Source organism: Drosophila pseudoobscura, chromosome 2 (genome assembly GCF_009870125.1).
Source record: "Drosophila pseudoobscura strain MV-25-SWS-2005 chromosome 2, UCI_Dpse_MV25, whole genome shotgun sequence".
In the NCBI taxonomy this organism is placed as follows: Eukaryota; Metazoa; Arthropoda; class Insecta; order Diptera; family Drosophilidae; genus Drosophila; species Drosophila pseudoobscura.
The window spans coordinates 6,944,721-6,958,507 of NC_046679.1; the positions used below are offsets into that span (position 1 = coordinate 6,944,721).

The window sequence follows — 13,787 nt, forward strand, 5'->3', positions numbered from 1 at the left end:
GGAGTGCAGCACTTGGCCATAAGGATTGTTTTTGTTGCGCTTACGGAACATTCCTACCTTGACGAAATATGATGTCCAGGGCGGCTCTTGGCATTGCTTCAAGTACGCGGTCAACACTTCCGAAGCACGAGGCTTTAATAAAACGCGGGTAAGTTGCATGCTCCAAACAAATGTGTTATGGCATCGGTAAAAGTAAAAACAATTCGCGCACCGGTTTTTTTTTTATTATTGTCAGCACCGATAAGTGTTATCGCCCGCCAAAGGCGAGTTGGCAGGCCCTTGTCACAATAATCAGGTGCGCGGCAATTTGAATTGAATCAGTATCAATATAATCTTAAAAACATACAGAAAGAAATTGGTTGTTTCTGTAAACCTACAGTATAATTTTTCGCTCACAAGAGCATTCAGATATTTTTATTTTGCACTACACTTTAAATAATGTTATCGATTATCGGTCATCGGTCAAAATTGGCATTCACAGGGACGCGCGCGTGTATTTAAAAAATGTAAACAAAGAGTTTGTTAAAATATTTAAGCTGCTTGACCCGACAGAGTTTAATCTATTTTCATCCTTAGCGTGCTGACCCATTTCGGCTCCCGTGCCAGATTGGTTGAACACTTTGATCAGGTGCCCATTGCCAACGAGAAGCTGTTGGAGTACAAGGATGGATCGGACGAACGCAAGGAACTGGAGTCATCGCTGCAAAATATTCTGACCACAGTCAAGTACGTGCCCATCGTGATCGATGGCGAGGAGCTTGCCGTTCATGGCATGGAATGGAAGGAGCAGATCTTGCCGTACAACTTCAAGAGGCAAGTAGCTCGATATTGCCACGCATCTCGCACTATGTTGAATATGGCCATTAAGAAGACTGTGGAGGTCCAGAAGAGCTGGGACACGACGCAGCTAAGCAATCGGATGTACATATGGAACAAGGCGGCTGATTTGATTGCCACAAAATACCGTTCCGACATAGTCGCTGCCACAATGCTCGGCCAGGGGAAGACCTTGCGCCAGGCGGAGACGGACGTGGCTGAACTCGTCGACCTCCTGCGCATGAGCCCCGTGTTCCTGCGCGACGTGGCCAATTACGAACCATTCAATGACTGTCCCGACTCCCAACAAAACTACATGAGGCTGCGGGGCTTGACCGGGTTCGTGGCTGCCATCAGTCCCTTCAATTACACCAGCATTGCGGCCAATCTGGCCTTAACACCTGCCCTGATGGGCAACGCAGTGATGTGGAAGCCCTCGGACTCGGCCATTCTGTCCAACTGGTACGTGTTCCAGGCCATGCGCGATGCTGGACTGCCCGATGGTGTCGTCAACTTCATTCCGTGTGAGGAGACGACCTTTGCCTCGGTGGTCACGCAGGATTCTATGCTGGCCGGGATTCACTTTACGGGCACTTCAGGGGTGCTTAAGGTGCTGTGGAAGCTGGTGGCCAATAACATCAACTGCTACCAGAACTATCCACGGCTGGTGGGGGACACTGGTGGCAAGAACTTTCACTTTGTTCATTCGTCTGCCGATCCCGAAACAGCTGTGGCTTGCACCATACGAGCGGCCTTCGAGTATGCGGGCCAGAATTGCTCCTCCTGCTCGATGCTGTACGTGCCCGCATCCCTCTGGGAGTCGAAAATCAAGAAGCCTCTGCTGGAGATTAGCTCCAAGCTCTTTGTCAGCAAAGCCACCTACTGCAATTGTTTCTACTCGGCGCTGATCAACAAGCGGGCCTACAACCGCATCTACATGTGGCTGCGGTACATTGAGCGAAATCGCAATTGCGAGCTTCTCACCGGCGGCAGGGGCAGCAGGACGCGGGGCTACTTCGTGGATCCCACCATTGTGCGGGTTTACAATCTGGACGATCAAATCTGCAAGGACGAATTGCTGGGGCCCATACTATGCGTCTATGTCTATCCGGACAATCAGCTGGCGGAGACTATGGCGAAGGTGGCCCAGATCAATCACGGACTGATCGGCTCCGTCTTTGCCAGCGACGGTGCTTTCATCGATGAGGCCTACAGGGTATTCAAGCATAATGTGGGAAATCTGAATGTCAACGACAAGTCCACTGGCGCCATGGTGGCCAAGCAGCCCTTTGGAGCTGGTCACATGACGGGAACCAGCGAAAAATTAGGCAGTCCTCATTCCCTGATACGTTGGACATCGCCGCAGTTGATCAAGGAGTCGTTCAAGCCACATGTCAACGTCTATTATCCCTACATGGGCATCAGTGAGGACAAATCCACATATAAACTGCCTCAGGCGGAGACTACAGACGGCAGTCAGATGGCCAGAAATGTCACAGAGACGGCTACAAAATTTTAATTGTTTAATAAGGGAAGACAAAGTAATTATTTTTATATGAATATATATTGATGTTTCATGTGGTGGGGTGGGGGAAACCTTGAGAAAAGGGATTCGATCTACAATCTCCATCTAGAAAGCCGTGACTTTTCCGACTCGTTTTGAAAATATGTTAGATTCAAAGGGGCCTGGCTAGGTCATATGATATACAAAACTAGCGCTGGGAAAGTAACAATTCTCTACTCCTGCTTGGTGGAGGACATTCGCGTATATTTTTTAAAAGAAAATGAGATGTCTGAATGGAGTAACCTGCAGCACGTACCTCGGGCTGTTTTTATCTGTTGCTGTTTCTTCCTTCTACTGTCAATCCCCGCTGCAGCAAACTACCAAGGTGAGCCCCAGGAAACAATGAAAGATGGACATCATCGACAGGAGACCGACACATGGAGAAGAAGGTTGGACGATGTGGTCGGTGATAGTCGGATGATACATACACAGCGCCTCTACGCTGCCTATCGGGATCGGCTGAGGCGCAATCAAGAGATCAAGGAAAGGGACAGCGAGGATTCACTACAGTCAGCCCAGTACGTTGGCCGGCTGGACACTACCAAGTCAAAGGAAGAAGAGGAAGAACCCGTCGATGCGAAGAAGCCCGTTGGGATGCTAATACTGAAGATGGACAACGCGCCCAGTCAATTGGAGGCATCCGTTAATACAACATCAAAGGCGGCTCATAAAGAGGAATCAGAAGACCAACCAAATCGGATATACATCGAAGAGGCCGCGCAGCAGCCAGTGACGGTCCCAGCCTCAAACCGAAACCCAGAGTCCTCTTCCAAATCCTTGAAGGAGTCCTTAACCAAGTCCGGTATGCATGGGCTCAGTGCCTTGACAGAGTTATTGAATGTTATCGACCGCCTCAAGGAGAGTGATATCGTAAGCGATCTCGCAAAAAAGATCAGCGATGAAATGGAGCACCGCCTGTGGAGTAACAGCTCCCTGTTCGCCGACTCACTGCATGGCCCGTTTGGTCTGGCCTCAGATGAACGTCTCAATGAGCTGCTCGATGAAGTGGATCCCCAGAGGACCGCTACTAGGTTCAAGCACATCCTGAAAAACTTAAAGAAGCGACGACTGACTGACCATCCGGGGGGCCTCTATGACGACTACCAAAAAATATTCTCCCAAGCGCTCGGCGATCAGAAGTATCCTCGTCAGTACCCCGCGCGCAGTAAAGTGGAAGTCCCCATGGAAGATGACTATATGCGTAGAACGATTGGGTTCAACCCATGTCGATGTGACAACTCAAGGCCGGCAATGCTGGCAGCCGATCAGGGGCAAGTGCAGGCCAAGAAACAGTTCAAGCAGAAGGTCGCGGATAAATTACCGTCTCGGGAAAACAACTACATGAAATCCTTGGAGACATTCCTCAAGATGAACAAGGAGAATCAGTTTAACGGCGGCCTCAAGCCGTACTACTTGCCGAAATCGAAGAACCGACAGCTCATCTGGAACGAGGTGCCACTGATCAGGCCGGGACTGAGCCCAGAAGCCCACAAACTGAAAGCGGAAAGCGCAAAGAAAACGCATCTTCGCAATGAAATACAAAAACTCAAAGCACAAGACAGCCGTGACTTTAAGGCCAGACCTAAAACGCATCCTGCCCCAGCGAAAGACCTGGCTCCTGGTCTGCATCGCCATGATATTATAGATGGCTTGAGCGCCATTAAACAGTCGCCGTTCAACAACCTCTTCGATGAGTACCAAAGGCAAATGGAGAGGCTGAGGCAGAGCTTTCAGTACGAGCAGCCCGACCATCCAGCATTCAAGCGGTTCGCGGTCAACAATCTATACCCGGTCCAACCATTAACCCCAGTGCCCTTCCCCGAGGCACTCATCCATCGAGGTGGCATGGGCTCCGCCCCGCAGATGGGGGGGAATATGATTAACAATATGGCCAGTCAAATGAATATATCTCCGCTGGAGATGGCCCAACGCATTGTGGGTTCGAATGGGAGTCCAGCTTCAGGTCAAGGTCAAGGTTCCAATTCCATGGGTTCAGATGGTCGCATGGGATTTCCTTCAGGATATGATTCATTTCAGGGACAGTCGGGTAAGTGGTTTTTGTTTTTCAAAAGCTCTCCACCAGTCTAAGACACTCTCTAAAAAGGAAACCAGATCAGCAATGGCCATGTACCATACCACAAATCGTCGAAGCTTGCGACACAGGAGACGCCACCACAGGACCCGCCCGCACAGGAGCCGCCGACCCAGAAGCCATCGAAAAATGTCTCGTCGACACAGGATCCAGCCAACATAGCCCCAGTGCTGGAGAAGATTCTGCAGCGTTTGGAGACCATGCAGAAGGGCAAATGTGGCAATGAGACCGTTGCTGAAGAGGACTTTAAAGACCTGCCCTGTTGCTTTACCGATCCGGCGGATGGTATGCATGGCATCAGTTCTCTGACGATCCCAATAACACCATTCAATATCGCTCTCTGCCACAGGTACACCCTGCGACATAAGTGGTTCTTGGGAGTCCCTGGTGCTGGGCGTGCGGATCAATATCCGTACTCCAAAAAACAAAAAGTTGTTCGCTACCACGGAAGAGAAGAAGCAAACTTGTATTAATCCCAAGCATGGGAAATCTCGGCGACAGTGCGTGAAGATTAACCAATCCCAGCTGAAGGAGAAGGCTGATACGAAGAAAGAAGAACTCTTACATTCCGGCTTGATGATCAATGTCAGCGTTCAGGAAACAGTGCCGCCACGAGCCCATGTTCTCCTCGAGAACATCACGGACTGGGATTTCTCGGGGCATGCCCTAAGGACAATGGGGGGACCCGTGTCGCTGTCATTCCGCAAGCAAAAATCCAATCTGGTGGGCAACTTTGTTGGCTACTGTCGCACCTGCGGTTGCGTGGATACCATATTCGGATCGTGGACCTTCTGCCAGCCATCCAGAGATTGCCAGGACATCACCATGTCCATTGTGGACAGGCGGGATCTATTGAGGCGCTACAGCTTGGACGAGAAGCGAATGAATCGCTACAAAGAACAGCTCTATCTGGGCAGCAAGTTTGCCCAAAAGGAAAGAGAGCGCATGGAAGCCGAAATAGGGAATTATGAAAAGCCCACCCCACCGCCTCAACTGCAGCAGGGTGATCTCCCCTGTGGCTATCTGTAGTTCAAAGTTTGAAGTTCTTCAATCACTGTTCTTTTCACTGTTGCATTTATTCATTTTATATATTTATTATACTCTTGTGCCGTTGCCCATCAGAATCGTTCGGCCTGCTCCTTCTGGTGGTTGATGAAGGACATGGCATAGCCAATGGACCGCTTCACGCAGTGCTCGTCCATGTGGTTGTGCGACTTGCACTGACGCAGCTGGTCCGTCACGTACTCCACAATCCGCTTCTTGATGGGCTCGCCATCGATGCGCTCCAGGCGCTTCTCCACCTTGTGCATCAGCACATAGGCCTGGGGATGGTCGGCCACATCGCAGGGCCACACCGAGGAGTGTCTGTGCGACCAGCTGGGGCTCAGCTCCTGGGACTCATCTCGCGATTCATTCGATCCGCGCAGAGTCCGTGCCTGGGCCAAGGCCAGGACCGTGCCGAGTACTAAGAAAATCAGAAAGCGCATTGCGATGAAACGAATGGAAACTATTGGATTCCAGTCCCTGAGCTGTTCATTTTATAGCCCTTATCAGCTGGAAAACCGCTGACACCCATACCCATAATCTGTGCAGGTCTAGAGTTCCCAATTTTCCTCACAAAGCACAATTTTCTCCGATTAGAAAGTTCACTGGCCCTGGCCCAGGTAGGGTGATGCTGCTCTGACAAAATGCTAATGACACTCCAGGGGCTGGCGGGAGAGACTTTGTCAGTCCCTATAATGATAATCCATAACGATTAAAACAACGTATTATATGCCATTGAACCTTGATTAGTTCCTTGTTAAGCTTCATTTAAAATTTAGAACAGAATTATAGCTCAATGAACGAATGGTTTATACGATCACTTTCGTATATTCTTGGAAATCCAACCGATGATGCCCTGTAAAACGTCTGCAAAGTGTTGCAAGTAATTTAAATTGAAAGTGATTCCTCAACCCACCTGAATACCGCTGCCTGTGGTCACCGAACACTCTAGTATGATCCACTCGCGTCCCTCCAAGCGGCTCAGACCCATCAAATCGACCATAAGGCGGCCGGACATGGCACCCAAGGCGTCCTGTTTGTTGGCCACAATCAGCAGTGGGACATTCCGCAGTCGCTCATCCAGCAGAACATCACAGAGTACGCAACGAGCCTCGCTCAGCCGGGCCGCATCCTTGCTGTCGATGACAAAGATCTGCGGGTGGATCCCTTTTAGCTGGGTAACCTCTGATGAGTAGGCCAAGTCTCACCAAGCCCCTGACATTCTTGTAATAGTTGGCCCAGAGCTGTCGGTTTTTCAGCCGTCCGTTTAGATCAAACATCTTTATTTTGGTGTTTTTGATCTTGAGGCGCACTTCTGTGACCTCCATAGAAGCAGTTACGTTCTGAAAAGCAGCCAGATAATGCGGTTCGGGTTAGGTTGAAACACTTTGACACCTTACACCGTCGCCCAATTTGTCAGCTAGGCTTCCGGTCAGAGAGGATTTGCCAGCATTGTCCAGTCCCAAGACAAGGAGACAGGGCTCCCCGGCCCTTGGCGGCAGGAGTTTGCGAATGAGCGAAACGGAGCCGCTAAAGCACATGGAGACCTTATTGTATTCAAGTACAGATAAATGTAAGTGTTCTATTAAGGTTGAAGTAAAACTGCATTTCTACTAAGTTTTAAGGATATTAGATTAGATGTACATATATTTATGAGTCGAACCTTAAAATAAATTATTAAACAAATTATTATTTCTTCATGTTCTGGCACACCCAGTCCATTCCCTCCTTCAGGCCAGTGCCATTGACGGCAGTGCAAGCCTTGATCTCCCAGGTGCGCCCCTGGAGCTGGACCAAGTTCATTCTCTCGGCCACTTCGGATGCAGTCATGGCATCGGGCATATCTTGTTTGTTGGCAAAGACCAGCAAAGGCACCTGCTTGAGGCGATTGTCCATCAGCATTTCGAACAGTTCGCTGCCCGCCTCCGGCAAACGGGCCCGATCCGTGCAGTCAATCACGTAGATCTGTCGAGAGAGGGAGTAGTTATAAAAGGAATTCAAGGGCTATCTTCGGGCAGACTCACCAGGACATCGGTATTGGCAAAGTAGTTTTTCCAATAGGGACGGATCTTCCACTGGCCGCCAATATCCCACACATTGAGCTTGAACCCATCGGCTGCCACGGACTTGATGTTAAAGCCGGCCGTGGGCGTTACCTGCAGGGGTTCACTCCTTATTTTTGGGGAAAAACAGAAACGCTTCTGTTTCTTTTTCATACGAACCGTTGTTATATCCTCGGACGCCAGTTGCTTCAGAATCGTGGTCTTGCCCGCATTGTCCAGGCCAAGGAGCAGAATTCGTGCCTCCTTTTCCGGATTGGGGCGCAGTTTGCGTAGCAGCGAAAGCAGACCCTACAGTGATAAAAGATTATTAGCTTTCAATTCAATTTTTGAATTGTGCTTAGGGCGCCAAAAGCACACAGCAGTGCTGCAAAAAGCACCACACGACTAGTGTTTGGCAACGCAGGTTTTACGGTGTATCCATGGAAACGATCGCGACAACAAACAAAATTAGATTTTGAGGAAAAATTACTTAATAACAAATTGTAATTGGCTTATTACGCCACGAAAGAGTGCCCATTAAGTGCACAATCTACATACCATCTTATTCGATCTGAAAGCGGCAACAGCTCGTCACTATCTGTCCCGGAGCGGTGATTTTCTACGAGAAGGCGTGCGCGGGCGCTCCTGAATGTGTCTTTTGGATTAGGAGGAAAACTGATAGAAAAAAACCACCACCAAACACAACATTTCAGGTTCAACGCCAGGCACCAACTACTACTAAAAAATTCTCTCAACGCTCCACCAACCAACAACAACACAAAAGCAGCGAGAGCGGGCCAAAAGCGTCGCTACGCAACCGCCGGGTCTGGGTCTGTGTCTGGCCTGGCCGTGTGGAGCCGGCCGAAACGGAAGAAGATGCGACAGTTACTATTTACGGGCTTCAACGCATTTGGCCAGCATGAATTTGTAAACAGCCCCCACGACGAGCGCGCTGCCAGTGCCAGTGCAGTGTGTGCAGGCTTTAGTGGTTTGTATCTGGCAACAAAGCCGCCGAGCGGTTCGCTCTCTCACCCAATTGAAATGTATACTAAGCAGTCCTTTCATTATAGAATTAAATGCGCACGACGGCGGCAACAGCAACAATAAAAAGAACCAGTGCACGATCTCGATCGCTTGGCGTTACACTGCCTATGCCCTAGACCGGAAGTTGCGACTGCGGGGCCTGCTCGAGACGGAGCCAGGCGATTGCGTGGAAGTGGAAACCCCTGGAGAGATAAAAGCATTGGCCGCTGGCGACTCGCACTGCCTGGTTCTGCTGTACACTGGCGAACTGTACAAAATACAGCCCAAATTGGAGGCGACTTTGCAAGCGATACGACTGGAAAGTCCCCCCAGACCAAGTACGGCAACGAAGCGGACTATTTTCGGGGCGGCCAAGGCTCCAGCACCTCCCATTATCGAGCACATTGCCTGCGGAACGAACATCAATGTGGCAATCAGCTCTGAAAATGCGGTCTACTCCATACCCAGTTGCCTGCATCAGTTTCCCGATCGCCAGTGGCGAGTCCAGCAGCTGGAATGTGGACATGAGCATGCCCTGCTTCTCAATGGAAACGGCGACGTATACACCTGGGGAAATGGTCTGTAGGTATTCCCGTTTATGATTCAGTTTTGGGTTATTGACACTTTTGTTTACTTTTTCACAGTCGCGGTCAGTTGGGACAAGTGGCGCTAGGAGTGGAAGAAATGCCCCAATTGATAGAGGCGCTAGCAGGGATCAAGGTATGTCACTGTCTTCGTTTCTTATCTCAGTTGTCACAGTCACACTCGAGCGTTAATTGTAGATAACTGGCATTGCTGCCGGCGGATGGCACAGTGCGGCTATATCCGCATTCGGAGATCTCTACACTTGGGGGCTCAACTGCAGCGGCCAACTTGGCATGCGCGTCATGAAACCCGGTGGCTTTCTGAAGGAGCCCACCGTGTATCCCCTACCACAGCTGCATGATCTGCCCGAGTGCTGCCGCTCCAGCAAAGAGAACGAGAGTGGCGATGATGAAGGCGTCTGTGAGCCTCTCAGAGTTTTCGCCGGCTCTCGTCACACTCTGCTGCTTCGGCGGTGTGGGAGGCTATGGGCTAGTGGCTGGTGCATACACGGTCAGTTGGGCAAGCAACTTTGTGAGCAGAACTTTTTGGACGCATTCCAAGCTCTAGATGGAGTTGGTGTAGACCTCGATTTCGTCAACGGCCTATGCGGGCCTTGGGCAACGCTGCTCATGGTGACCGCGAAGCAAAAGAAGAGTGTTTCCTCTGCTGATGCCATTTCTTGAGTGCACAGGTCATCCACCTGTTCTAATGGGGTTCGAATAGGGTTAGAGCTAGAGCAACCTGTTTTCTGGGGCACTCTTTTGTGGCATCAGACTAGATCAAGCTGGAATTTGTGGCCCACCGGATTCCGCCCCCCTAAATCAAGCATCCCTGGTCCACATGTCATTGTTGGCAGACAAAATTGCATGCAGACATTACATGGATACATACACTTATACATATTGCTTACAATTACATATTATTTTTATATTTTTCTTAATTTTTAATTCGAACATTGCTTGTGATCTGCGGGCACATGGTGTTCCAAGAAGAAAACCTTAACACTCTTGCTCTAAGACTTACACCACCACCGATGGTAATATATATGATCGCGCAGCACAATAAAATCGCTCCCATTGATCCAAAAATAATTATAAAACTATAACACGTGCGCACTGCTGGGAGAAGTTGGTAATTATCGACGGGAGCTTAAATAACCGCTAATCCGCAGCTTTTGGGCACGAACTCGCAGCTCTCAAGGCAGAACAGAACCACCAACATAACGCATACAGCATACATGTGCTTTCATTTCGATTTTTGAATTGCACTATGGGCGCCAAAAGCACAAGTGCTGGAAAAAGCACCACACGACTAGTGTTAGAAAGTGCTGATTTTGTGTTTTTTTTGCTGAAATGGTTTTACGAAACTCGCAACACTATTCCGCAACATTATCAGCACAACATCTATGAATTTACGTAATTCGCAACATTCCTAAGCAACATTATGTTAAAGTAATGTTAAACTAAGCGCATGGGACAATGTTAATGTCAAAAGATGGCGCGAAAATTTAAAAATTTTCGTGTTCCTCCCAAAAGAAGAATTACTCTTGTTTAATTTTGAATGCTACAAATGAAATTTCAAACTCAATTACGTTCAATGAAAATCGCAACTAGAATTAGAACAGCAAGGCAAAATGACGTAGAATGATCCGCATTGCCCCTAAAACAGAGCGAAATTAAAATAATAAATGAAAATTCACAGAATGATACAAATACATACGTGGCCATGGGAACATTTTCCTTGAAATCCGATTTAACATTGCCTTTCGGCTTGTACCGCGCCACAACGTAATGGTTTTCATCCCTATGGGGGTGGGAGTGGGGGGATGAGTGGCGGTTTGCTAAATACGAATATGATCGATTCACTCACTTTGTAAAAAGGCCAATACCCAGAGTTTTCGAAGCCTTCCAAATCATGGCCGTAAAATGTTCAGTTTCCGAACTCAATCTTGGTGCATTATAATCGTACAGGTTCTTTTCTATATACCAGCTCTCTATGCATTCCAGCGGCTTCTTGATAGTCATGCACAAATTTTCTGTATACCCATCAAGTTTCGTTGACTCCAGCTTACCCTTCCCGGCCAGAGTCTGCATGGGACGGAAAACTATCAGTTGTTAGTGGTAGCTCTCTGGGATTTTGTTTCGATTTGCAGCAATACCTTGGCATATTCTGCGCATTCGTTGCTAAGGTCCGAGTCCAATTTCAAGTCCGGGCAACCGTGATTTTTTCTGTGCTCATTGTGCCTTGCAAGGGCATCCTCAGGAAAGCCCCCATCGATCTGGGCGAACTGCCACTAAAGTAGAACGGTGCCGCCAAATTGTATTTATTTTTATTTCACTTACCCCATAAATAGTTAACAAAATGAGTATAATTTTCAGCATTTTATAAACTTTTTTATTCAACCGAAAGAGTTTTACTTTTAACAATCGATTGGCAGTATTTGCCAGGGCAAAGATATAAGTCTGAAGGTTTTTTCCAATTGCATTTGACAAATTCTGTTTCAAAAAATCATCTAAAAGATAAAAGGTGACGATTGGGTGAAGCCCCAACCATATTTGGAGGAGTTTTTCTGGATTTTTAAAGGTTTTATAACAATAGAGATCATATGGAACGGCTAAGGAACTTGTAATGCCCTTGGGCTTGGGCATGGGCTCTAGGAGATCCTTGGAACAGTAATCCCTGACTGAATAAAAATACTTTCAAAAGTTTTGTTGTCTCAAAGGTGCTCTAGTACTCGTTCCATTTAAAGTCAAATCTTTTGTCATAGCAGAAAGGTAGTACAATCTCTACAACCCGAATTTTCCTTGCAAAACTGAGCTCATTGGAAACTGAAAAATCTTAAGAATGGAGTGAGTGTTGCCTTAGGGAAAATCATCTAAAAAACAAGTCGCTTGATTCTCCTCATTTCAGTGAGGGCATCTTCTGGTATTTGTTTTGTCGGCTTATCATATTCAGTTTTAGTCAGTATGTCTCCTGGGGCATTCAGGAGGACAGCGGCGATGAATATACGATGCGCAAGTTCGACTTTAAGGACTTGCAAGAGCTGGAACCGGCTTTATTTTTAATGCTCCTGATTATCGGAGTCTAGAACGGCAACGGAGCCGCATCAAAAGTACACAGTCATTCGCCTCGAGTGAAGCACACAAAATTTTTCATCTTGGGGTAGGACTACAGCCGTGCCATTGTGCCGTAGCCGTAGCCGTAGCCGACGTCGCAGCGCATTTAATCAGTAAATTGTATTTTTAAAAATGTTATTAAACAATATTTGCCCTAGCAAAAGTCAGACGAACATAGTGCAATAAACTTTTCAGCACTTGTGACTCGTCAGACCCGATGAGTGGCTGACTGCCTGACTGACTGCCTGACTGTCCGACTGATTGACTGTCGTCGGGTTGGGCCTGGGGCTTTCGTTGTGTTGGGGTTTTTCTTTGTTTTAGCTTGGGCTATTTTCCGCGAACGCGTGATAATTTCGATTTCGTTGAAGCACTGATCCGCGTGAAGGTTCCTCGTGCCACATGCGTTTATAAGATGGTATTCAACGGAATCAACTTGAAAACCATCGTCAGGTTTTAGGTAGCTTCCATGACTTTTTCGCGAGCTTCGAGTCTTCGCTTTGCCCCAACTATTGATCGTATGGTAGGGCCTTCAATGGCCGCCTCTGTCCGACCGTCTATAAATTCAGATATATATATATCTGTGTGTGCTCTATAAGTATACATATGGTGTGGCGGTCTGTGGGCGAGTTCAACGCTTTCATGTTATTTGCCAAATGAAAAAGTAGAAAACAAATGTTTATCTTATAATGCACTCTGTGTGGCAGTTCTGTTCTGTTCTGTTCTGTTCTGGAAGACGCCCGGACAGACGGAATGCGGTGCGTAAATAGGCTTTGCTTTGCTTTTGGGCTTTACGTTTTTATTTTTTTTTTCATTTTATGAGCGGTGGTTTTTTGTTGGGTTGGCAAACTTTGTTATCGACAAAAAAAAAAAAGGAAAGAGAGAAGAACTCTGGCGGGCCAGCGGGTGCTTGTCACTTTTAGGTCGCAAAACTATTTGCAGCTAGAAATTGCCACCGCAGAATGACTAAGAGAGTGCCGGGCAGAGCGGACGGCAGAGAGATGGAGCGATGGAGCGATGGAGAGTTCAAGCGCCTGACTCAAGGCAATCACTGTCTGCAGCTTATCAGGGCAGCAGCAGCAGCAGAGGCGAGGCGGCAACCACTTGAGGGCCGGGCCGGGCCGGGCGAAAAGTGCTAATTGTAGAGCCCACCAGGGGCACAGGCAGAGGCACTGGCGTCTCTGGTTTTTCGTTTCTCGAAAAGTGTTATTCATGCGTGCCAGGAGACGCCAAAGCTTCAACAGAAATCAGTCAATCATAACCGAAAACATGAGAGAGCGACGGCTGTTGAGGACCTAAAAAACATGCTCATAAATATCCCAGATTTGATCCAGTCTAGAGGCTACTCTTCTCGCTGTTTGCTCGCTGTCCGAATTGACGGGATCCAACGCCGCATGCCCCCTCCCAAGCTGCCATTGGAGGAAGGCCTCCTCCCTCCACTGTTTGTGGTGTTGTGTGTGCAAAGGTCTCATCACTTGGCTGGCTCCCGCTCCCTGACCTACCTTGGG

The 13,787-nt window shown here is 48.2% G+C and overlaps 7 protein-coding genes across 12 annotated transcripts in view; 3 read left to right on the forward strand and 4 right to left on the reverse strand.

Annotated features, from left to right (window-relative positions):
• Positions 1 to 9: 9 nt before the first annotated feature.
• P5CDh2 (delta-1-Pyrroline-5-carboxylate dehydrogenase 2) lies at positions 10 to 2,376 on the forward strand. Its single transcript, XM_001358122.4, has 2 exons — positions 10 to 148; positions 577 to 2,376. Exons 1-2 carry the CDS (start codon positions 69 to 71, stop codon positions 2,333 to 2,335), a joined length of 1,839 nt encoding a protein of 612 aa, XP_001358159.3. The 5' UTR covers positions 10 to 68; the 3' UTR covers positions 2,336 to 2,376.
• Positions 2,377 to 2,466: 90 nt separating this feature from the next.
• Positions 2,467 to 5,596, forward strand: LOC4800979 (uncharacterized). The gene is made up of 3 exons (XM_001358123.4): positions 2,467 to 4,427; positions 4,485 to 4,757; positions 4,822 to 5,596. The coding sequence occupies exons 1-3, from the start codon at positions 2,516 to 2,518 to the stop codon at positions 5,499 to 5,501; spliced, it is 2,865 nt and encodes a 954-aa protein (XP_001358160.4). The 5' UTR covers positions 2,467 to 2,515; the 3' UTR covers positions 5,502 to 5,596.
• On the reverse strand, positions 5,524 to 6,000 carry fit (female-specific independent of transformer). Its single transcript, XM_001358124.4, has one exon. The coding sequence runs from the start codon at positions 5,957 to 5,959 to the stop codon at positions 5,591 to 5,593; it is 369 nt and encodes a 122-aa protein (XP_001358161.2). The 5' UTR covers positions 5,960 to 6,000; the 3' UTR covers positions 5,524 to 5,590.
• A 241-nt stretch (positions 6,001 to 6,241) lies between these two features.
• LOC4800982 (ADP-ribosylation factor-like protein 3) lies at positions 6,242 to 7,122 on the reverse strand. Of its 2 annotated transcripts, none has more exons than XM_033376922.1 (4): positions 6,917 to 7,122; positions 6,725 to 6,859; positions 6,433 to 6,669; positions 6,242 to 6,383 (listed from the first exon to the last, which is right to left on the reverse strand). In XM_033376922.1, the coding sequence occupies exons 1-4, from the start codon at positions 7,055 to 7,057 to the stop codon at positions 6,303 to 6,305; spliced, it is 594 nt and encodes a 197-aa protein (XP_033232813.1). In that variant the 5' UTR covers positions 7,058 to 7,122; the 3' UTR covers positions 6,242 to 6,302. The 2 variants fall into 2 exon arrangements, with proteins under 2 accessions (XP_033232813.1, XP_001358163.3); XM_001358126.4 differs by having other exon boundaries at positions 6,247 to 6,372; positions 6,917 to 7,119.
• Positions 7,123 to 7,130: 8 nt separating this feature from the next.
• Positions 7,131 to 10,323, reverse strand: dnd (dead end). Of its 4 annotated transcripts, none has more exons than XM_001358125.4 (4): positions 10,190 to 10,317; positions 7,739 to 7,867; positions 7,541 to 7,672; positions 7,131 to 7,481 (listed from the first exon to the last, which is right to left on the reverse strand). In XM_001358125.4, the coding sequence occupies exons 1-4, from the start codon at positions 10,241 to 10,243 to the stop codon at positions 7,206 to 7,208; spliced, it is 591 nt and encodes a 196-aa protein (XP_001358162.3). In that variant the 5' UTR covers positions 10,244 to 10,317; the 3' UTR covers positions 7,131 to 7,205. The 4 variants fall into 4 exon arrangements, with proteins under 4 accessions (XP_001358162.3, XP_033232812.1, XP_033232810.1 ...); XM_033376921.1 differs by lacking the exon at positions 10,190 to 10,317 and adding an exon at positions 8,117 to 8,241; XM_033376919.1 differs by having other exon boundaries at positions 7,541 to 7,867; positions 10,190 to 10,323.
• Positions 8,413 to 10,257, forward strand: LOC4800983 (RCC1 domain-containing protein 1). Of its 2 annotated transcripts, none has more exons than XM_001358127.4 (4): positions 8,413 to 8,546; positions 8,629 to 9,163; positions 9,226 to 9,301; positions 9,364 to 10,257. In XM_001358127.4, the coding sequence occupies exons 1-4, from the start codon at positions 8,435 to 8,437 to the stop codon at positions 9,847 to 9,849; spliced, it is 1,209 nt and encodes a 402-aa protein (XP_001358164.3). In that variant the 5' UTR covers positions 8,413 to 8,434; the 3' UTR covers positions 9,850 to 10,257. The 2 variants fall into 2 exon arrangements, with proteins under 2 accessions (XP_001358164.3, XP_015038710.2); XM_015183224.2 differs by having other exon boundaries at positions 8,629 to 9,159; positions 9,364 to 9,504.
• Positions 10,324 to 10,668: 345 nt separating the features above from the next.
• LOC6896978 (Golgi-associated plant pathogenesis-related protein 1-like) overlaps positions 10,669 to 13,787 on the reverse strand; it is a 32,039-nt gene continuing 28,920 nt past the window's right edge. The window contains exons 2-5 of the mRNA XM_033376923.1: positions 11,325 to 11,459; positions 11,036 to 11,253; positions 10,886 to 10,969; positions 10,669 to 10,825 (exon numbers count right to left, since the gene is read on the reverse strand). Of these exons, the coding sequence (XP_033232814.1) occupies positions 10,750 to 10,825; positions 10,886 to 10,969; positions 11,036 to 11,253; positions 11,325 to 11,459 (513 nt within the window). The 3' untranslated portion in view covers positions 10,669 to 10,749. The remainder of the gene's footprint in view (positions 10,826 to 10,885; positions 10,970 to 11,035; positions 11,254 to 11,324; positions 11,460 to 13,787) is intronic.